The 8,133-nt window shown below is 45.2% G+C and overlaps 1 protein-coding gene across 1 annotated transcript in view; it reads left to right on the plus strand.

Moving 5' to 3' along the window:
• The window catches only part of ptprfa (protein tyrosine phosphatase receptor type Fa), a gene marked incomplete at its 5' end in the record, with an annotated part of 134,839 nt that extends 126,919 nt beyond the window's left edge, over positions 1–7,920 (plus strand). Inside the window, 6 exons of the mRNA XM_080535442.1 lie at positions 207–385; positions 2,631–2,757; positions 4,108–4,233; positions 6,704–6,858; positions 7,161–7,296; positions 7,784–7,920. Coding sequence (XP_080391568.1) covers positions 207–385; positions 2,631–2,757; positions 4,108–4,233; positions 6,704–6,858; positions 7,161–7,296; positions 7,784–7,852 — 792 coding nt within the window. The 3' untranslated portion in view covers positions 7,853–7,920. The remainder of the gene's footprint in view (positions 1–206; positions 386–2,630; positions 2,758–4,107; positions 4,234–6,703; positions 6,859–7,160; positions 7,297–7,783) is intronic.
• Positions 7,921–8,133: the final 213 nt, after the last annotated feature.

Raw genomic sequence — 8,133 nt, forward strand, 5'->3', positions numbered from 1 at the left:
ACACCGGCGCACTGCTAGGATTGGGTCGCATTAGCACTTTAAAAGGCTGGATGGAGATAGACTGGCCCTGGTGGGCGTTGTGGAAAATCTATGGCACAGTCATCTCTGGGGGGATGGGTCGGTGTTCTGTTAGCACAGAGTTCTGTTCAAGAACCAGGCGTGTCCTTGGCTTCACCTGTCCCCCACTGTTTCCCCCCCTCACACAGAAACTGGCCAATTCCAAAGCACATACCTCAAGATTCATCAGTGCCAACCTCCCGTGCAACAAATTCAAGAATCGCCTGGTGAACATTATGCCTTTCGAGTCCACCCGGGTGTGTCTGCAGCCAATCAGAGGAGTGGAGGGCTCGGACTACATCAACGCCAGCTTCATCGACGGATACAGGTGAGGAGAGGGGGGGGAGAGAAGAGAAAAGAGGAGACAGCATTATGACAAATGTAGTGAAAAAACAAGTGCGGTTGGGGGGGATGGTGGGAGAATAGAGGAGAGAATTCGGCACATAGCTCCTCTAATGAGCAAGGAGTTAGACCTTTCCTCCAGCAGCTGACAGCAGTGAATTATGGTCTGACATGCAGGCCAGTGTTTTCTTGCCTCCCATCCCTTTGTCATGTCAGTTGTCAGGACAAATTGGTCTCATTGGCAGGATTGTCCATTCCCTTCTACGTTTCTTCTCTAGTAAATAAATAGCCTAGTTTGTGACAGGTATCAAACCACTCCAGGGAGGAATATAGTGATTGCATACTGGATTGCATAATGTGGAGATCCACAATCTCCTTAAAGAGGTATGATAGAGAAATGATGCTTTCAAAGTGCACTCGTAGATATCAGAAAAAAGAACCGCGAAAAGAAACGAACCCTTTTTCTTCACGCGTGCGTCTGTATAAGTGCATGCGTGCGTACGTGCATGTGTTACGTGTGTGTGAAGTGCGTTGGGGAATCTTGTACAGTTATTGTTCCATATCAAATGAATACCCAAATCATAGGCTTCCCATAGAGGCAGCAGCTCCTTTATGGAAGTGTAAACAGCATAATTTGGAATAATCTACAACACAATGGCACGGTAATGAATGGATGAATGAAGAGGAGCTTCTTCCCCTTTTTCGGGATTCAGTGAGGCGGTTTTCTGTTTGGATTCCCTCCTCCGTGTCTAATGAAGTCCCTCGGGCCGCTCCACCTGAGGGACGGCGGGGAGGCGAGCTGTGATTCCTCTTAAATTCCTGTTCCTGCTCTAATTAAGAGTGAATAAAGACATAGTGAGGGGCAAAGCTCTCGGCAGCATAGCATCTTTAAAGTTGTAAGAAGGGATTATGATGATGGCGAGGAGGATGATAATGATTATGATGATTTTGACGAGGTACCACCCGAGAATGTATTCTCAAGTGATATGTAGCTAACAACTGATAACATAATGACACCAGATCATGTAATAAAGTTTGCATTTATAATGTAATGAAATCGTATAATGTTTACTCGCTGGATAATGTAATAAACTTGTTCAACGGAAAATATTATTCCTTTATTACTTTATCCGGATCAACATAATGTTTCAACATGTGTTGAGCAACATGTTTAGTTCAACATATCTTTAAAACTCCCTATGTTGGTGTCACAAACTGTCCTTGCTGAGTTCTGTTTATCTATGCCCTTTAAAGTGATAGCATATAATCTGTGTGTGCATGCGTGTATGTGCATGTGCTTCTTAAAATGAATGAAACAAAACATAAAGACAACGTTTTTGGTAAGTGATTACATGATCATCCGAAATAATATATTCACCGGCAAATGTAATAACCATCAGGTAATGTAATAAAGTGTTTTGTTGAACAACTTAATTACGTTACCCAGACTTTATCCCATGTTGGTTGTTAGAAGGTCGTCTAAGTAAGGTATTCTAACTCATCACCACTGCCTCTGTCACTATGATGCAAATCACTGATGTCATGGCACTGCAGTCATTTTACACCTGTCTCAATGGTCTCTATGGCTGACCTTGAGATTTTAAAGTTAATTTGCATGCCTGCTCATTTCCAGTGTCTCAATGCAGACCTCAAACTGAAAGGATTCTGCTTTACATAGCAATGTATCGCTCTTACCCATCAGCCAATAGAGTCCCTTTAAACACGGCCTTGTCACATATTACGACAAATAAGACAAAAAGAGCTAACAGTTCTACCTCTAAAACATGCAGGATATCATATCACATATATTTCACAAATGTCCCACCCTGAAGCAGTTCACCTTCAGAAGTGTTTTCTGGCTCATGGTCTGGTCCTATGAATGTGTGTGTGCTGGGTTAGGGCTTAGCACTCACATGTCTTGAGAACGCTTGTCAAACTGCCATCAACAGCATCCTCTCTCATGGCTTAACACTGCCCCCCAGTGGTGATTCAGTAGAACAATCCCCCATACTGAAAAGAAAAAAAACTCAGTGGTTCTCTCAGTGGCTTGGAGAGGATGCATTATCTGTCAGGCAAGGCATAATTCCCAAGCCGATCCTTCATAAGCTTCACAAGTGCCTCTCAGATCACAGTTGCGTAGTGCACTCAGGGCTAAATATGGCTACTCCATAGTTCCAGGAGTTCTGATGTCTTTCTCCTCACTGTCTTCTTGTCTGCGTCTGTGTCCATAGGCAGCAGAAGGCCTACATGGCCACGCAGGGCCCGTTGGCCGAGACCACCGAGGACTTCTGGAGGATGCTATGGGAGCACAACTCCACCATCGTAGTGATGCTGACCAAACTCAGAGAGATGGGACGGGTCAGTGGAAGAGCTTATGCATACATACACATTAGAGATGCTCCGATCAGGGTTTTTGGTGCCGATCACCGATCACCGATCACTGGAATCAGTGATCTGCCGATCCGATATCACCGATCACCGATCACAGCGTCGAAAATGGCAATTGAAGCATTCTATTTATTGTGTAGCATTATTTATGTTTTAAATTATTCTTAACACCATTGACATTGTATATTAAGTATTTAAATAAAATTAGGAGATGAGAAAGTATCATGAATTGACGACCATCTGTTTTATTGAATTCACAACCACCTGTAGCTTACTTCAGGAAAAACAAATAAAATGTGAAAATAAAAATCATAATAAATCAAATGTACACTGTCACATCAAATGTGCAACATTCCACTCGAATGAGAGGAACTAGGGGCTCTTAGAGAACTTGGAGCTTATACTGTAACTGTAGCTTTCCTGAGGAACAATAAACATACCCAAACTAAACTGCAACATAAACAGGCTATAGCCAAATATAAAATACTGTTTCAAGTCAGTCAGTTTCAAGTCATATTTAGGAGGAGATAAGACAGCAAGTCAGCAATAATCAATAAAACAAAAAAACAAAACATTGCACCTAAGGAGATTTCAGACTCAAACCTTACTTCTGATTAAGCAGCATCACTGGCAGATTAGCCTTGAGAAATACAAGCATCTCAGCGTTTTTGGCACTCAGCCTGTTCCTCTTATCATCTAAAATATGTCCTGCTGCTGAAAAGTCGCTCGCTATCTACACTTGTGCAAGGTGCACAGAGGAAGACCTAAAACTCACGCGCTAATAGTTGTTGTTGCTATGGGCCAAGTGACTTCCTGCTCGCGGGGTCACATGACGTCGGTGAACACTACCTACACTACGCTCGTGAAGTCGCGCTGGAACTCTGACCAGCACTCGTGGAACGCCTCTCGTCCAATCAAAGCACTCGGTCCCTTTATGACGTCGAGCCCAGTGTGCGCTTCGAACGCAGCAAATGCCGTATGATATTCGTGGTATTGAAAGACCTTGCGTGCGTTCCTCCCCGAGGTATTTCTTTTGAGCAGACATTACAAACGGCATATTTGTTGTCTCTTTCCGACACTGTGTAATATTTCCAGACTGGCGACGCCATTTTGTAAACTGATCGGTCATGTTTGATCGGCCGTTTTGAGAACTCCGATCAAAACCGATCAAGGCCATATCGGCCGATACCGATCGGCGCCGATCAGATCGGAGCATCACTAATACACATACATGTACACATGCTTAGACCAGTTATGCTATGGTTGATGACGTACGGGCTGCAGGTTCTGACCATTCCTGTCTGTCTGTCTGTCTCACAGGAAAAGTGCCATCAGTACTGGCCAGCAGAGCGCTCGGCCCGGTACCAGTACTTTGTTGTGGACCCCATGGCTGAGTACAACATGCCTCAGTACATCCTGAGAGAGTTCAAGGTCACAGATGCCAGGGTATGTTCACCTCCATCCACCCTATCACCCAGGGACGGTCCTAGGTAGTGTTGTTCCGATACCATTTTTTGATTCCGATACCGATACCGATACCTGACCGTGCAGTACTTGCCGATACCGAGTACCGATCCGATACCACGGCGTTTGAAAAAACAAAACAAAAAAACATGTTTTTAGGCATTCCAAGTTCAGTCTGTACAGTTTGCAGACGTGAAGTGGCCAGTGGGGAATGCTTGAAGTGGCCGATGATCTTTCTCCCATTGGCCAGCGCGTCGCACACACTCCGCTGTGACAGTAGGCCTTCCTGCACCACTAATGCATGTGTGTTCTGTGTTCTGCATATGTAAACAATTCAAACAAACATAGAGAAAACTTCTCCTCGGGAGAAGGAAGGAGGCAGGAAGTACCTGCCGCACGGAGACACACAGACAGAGAGAGAGAGAGAGAGAGAGACGGAGAGACGGAGAGCCACAACAGCAGATCCCGAAAGGGGGTGTGGCGCGGAGACGGAGCCGAGAACTATCCCGAAAGGGGAACAGCTGGGCGGGACTCGGAGAAGCGGCCGCGCGGACATTATTATTATTATTTGAACTCTCTCCAGCACGCCGGTGGCGGTGCTAGACTGTGCAACCGAAATAAATATCGATTAAGGTCGATATGTTTTTCCTGTAAAATGTGTAAAATGTGTCCTATCTTGGCTGTGGGTTGTATCGCTTTAAGCGGAGTGGCGTAGTCTATGTCTGAGGGCTGCGTTGGTAAAAGTTGCTCTGGGAAACTGATCGGCACTCGTGGAACGCCTCTTGTCCAATCGGATTCCTCGGTCCGTTTATGACGTCAGAGCCCAGTGTGCGCTCCGGCGCTCTCAGGGGGACTTTCCGAACGTTGCCCCGGTAGCATAGCTTAGCTTGGGCTCTGAGCAGCTGGAAGGGACAGCAGGTTACCTGAGGTGAGCCTCGCCGCTCCACCGCTCCTCTCCTCGACAACCACAGTTGCGTGTTTGTTTTTCCGCGATAGTGAAAGTTTGGTATCGGGTGTTATTATTTGTTAGTACTCGCCGATACCGATACCAGCATTTTTGTGCGTATCGGTGGCCATGCCGATACTAGTATCGGTATCGGAACAACACTAGTCCTAGGCATAGGCGAACTAGGCGGTATTTTTGTCTTGAAACCATTGTTGTCCATATTTTTACTGTTGAATGTGTGGGTGGTGATGAGGCAGTACTGGTGGCTTTTTTTGGGGGGGGGGGCATCAAATCATACTCTCGCCTAGGGCACCTAAATGCCTAGGACTGGCCCTGCTATCACCCATGGTGTTCTGTTGCTTGTAGGGTTCAGTTCACGATAGGAACACTGAAATGTATTTTCAGTAAATAGAGCAACGTAGAGGTGACTAAATAGATGTTTTGCTAACCCACACATGTAATTATCTTACTGTTATAGAGCCTTATAGGTCGGCAGTTACAATAAGAAGAATTGGCAGGGAAGTCTGGCTCTCTATAGTTAATAACAAAGCATACTGTAATATTCATAATCTGACTCCATTTGATGTAAGTAACACTATGTGCAAAGACTTGTTGAGTTTTGGAGCAACTCACTAGAGCAAGAATGATCAGGTGAGAATATATAAAATGAGGCTTTAATAACGTTTAATACGTTATTAAAGTTTAATAACAGAGAGAGAGAGAAAGAGAGAGGGAGAGAGTGAGAGAGAGAGAGAGAGAGAGAGAGAGAGAGAGAGAGAGAGAGAGAGAGAGAGACACACACCACATGGCATGTTATACTCACAGACATACAGCTAGAAGGAAGACAAGAAGGAAGACAAAGAGAAAGATGTTCCTCAACATGTTGTTGTATACCTGCCTTTCAACCGTCAGTATTCAAATCCAGAACTGTTGTAAGGGTTCACCCATCAGACATCATGTGATCAGTTACAGTCATACTATCCTATACTAGGATTATTCAAACATTCCCAAAGAGTCGCTAACTTCAAACTGAGAGTTCACAATGGCCATTTGGCCCATCGGGGGAGGGGATTTCAAGGGATAGCAGATTCGTTTTTTTACCCACTCGTGACGTTAGAATTATAAGGTTCTATCTCAATTTTTGGTCAAAATTGAGTGTTTTACATAATCTGATCCATTAGGTGTTTATTAATGCCTGTGTGGCATTAACATTTTTAAAATGTTGACATTTTTGAGTTAGTAATTCATAAAATACAAAGATTCCATCTCACAAAACATAATGGAATGTAAAAATGTTGACGCTCAATATCTCTGAACTACCCTAAACGGAGATAGAACCTTATAATTCTAAGCTCACGCACTGTCTTCACTGTGGTTGAGTTCGGCAGATAAATTGATTTCACAAAACAGAACTACAGAGCTGTGAATCAAGGTAGAAAGAGACTCCTCACTCTCTGCCTCTCTGCCTAATGGCTCTCTCTCCTACCCCACCCTCCCAACCCTCAGGATGGCCAGTCTAGGACCATTCGGCAGTTCCAGTTCACTGACTGGCCTGAGCAAGGCGTGCCAAAAACCGGGGAAGGTTTCATTGACTTCATTGGCCAAGTGCATAAAACCAAGGAACAGTTTGGGCAGGATGGACCAATCACTGTTCACTGCAGGTAAGGTACACCAATGCTATGATACACGCACAGTTTCCTCAAAGTTCATTGTGTGTGTGTGTGTGTGTGTGTGTATCTGTGTTTGTGTGTGTGTGTGTGTGTGTGTGTGTGTGTCTATGTGTGTCTATGTGCGTGTGTGCATGCGTGCATACATGCGTACAATGCTTGCGTAAGTGCGTACAGAATGTGAGTGTGTGAGTGTGTGCGTGCATGTGGGCATGCAGTCTGTGTGTATATATATACGTTCATCTGTGGCTGTGTAGGTGTGTGTGTACTATGCATACTGTAACTCTCTGTTTCAGTGCTGGGGTCGGGCGAACCGGTGTCTTCATCACACTGAGCATCGTGCTGGAGAGGATGAGGTACGAGGGCGTGGTGGACCTGTTCCAGACCGTCAAGACACTGCGAACCCAGAGACCAGCCATGGTGCAGACAGAGGTACAGTCATCATTTTGTGTGGGGGGGTGGGGGGTGGGGTGGGGGGGTTAGACTGGTTAGGGAATGGGGTGTGACTGTATGAGGCTCAGATGATCCTGGGTGGAGGTGACTAATCAAATCAAATCAAATTTTATTTGTATAGCGCATTTCTTAAAAGATGCAACTCAATGCGCTTCACATAATAAACATTCTCAGTCAATCAATCAATCAATCACTCAATACTGACAGAGCCGCAAGCAGGCAAAAGAAAAAACCTGTACACTATGTAGCCAGGAAAATTCCCTTGCAGCCCTCTACACATAGAGCGACTACTAGACAGTTTGCCTACCAGCACCTAACTGACTAAGCCAAGGTTTCCATTAATACTTTTCATACAAATACTTTTTGTTGATCATTTTAAAATGCTCTGCCAAGGGAGTGCACTGAGTATACTACTATCTCTGGACTCTGTTGACTGACATGGATTTCTTTCTTTCTGTTTCCCCAGGACCAGTACCAACTGTGCTACAGGGCAGCTCTGGAGTACCTTGGAAGCTTTGATCACTATGCAACATAACCACTCCCAGAAAAGCCCTGAAAAGTCCCTTCAGGAGAGCTGTGTGCCCCTCCTGAGCCATATCCACCCTGCTGACTCAGTCCAGAGGCTGTTGGAGGGGCAGGAGAAGGGGGAGGGGGGTGAGGGGAGGGGGGGTGAGGGGTTAGGAGGAAGGGGGCGAGAGCACAATTCCTACTCAGTAGGACTAGGAGCAGTACTCCTGGACTGGCACAATGAACCTGCTTTAAACCCTTCACTGAAGTCCCCCAAAAAATAACCGTAAAGGCTTCAGTATGCTTCAA

Source organism: Nansenia antarctica, assembly GCF_963989245.1.
Source record: "Nansenia antarctica genome assembly, chromosome: 7".
In the NCBI taxonomy this organism is placed as follows: Eukaryota; Metazoa; Chordata; class Actinopteri; order Argentiniformes; family Microstomatidae; genus Nansenia; species Nansenia antarctica.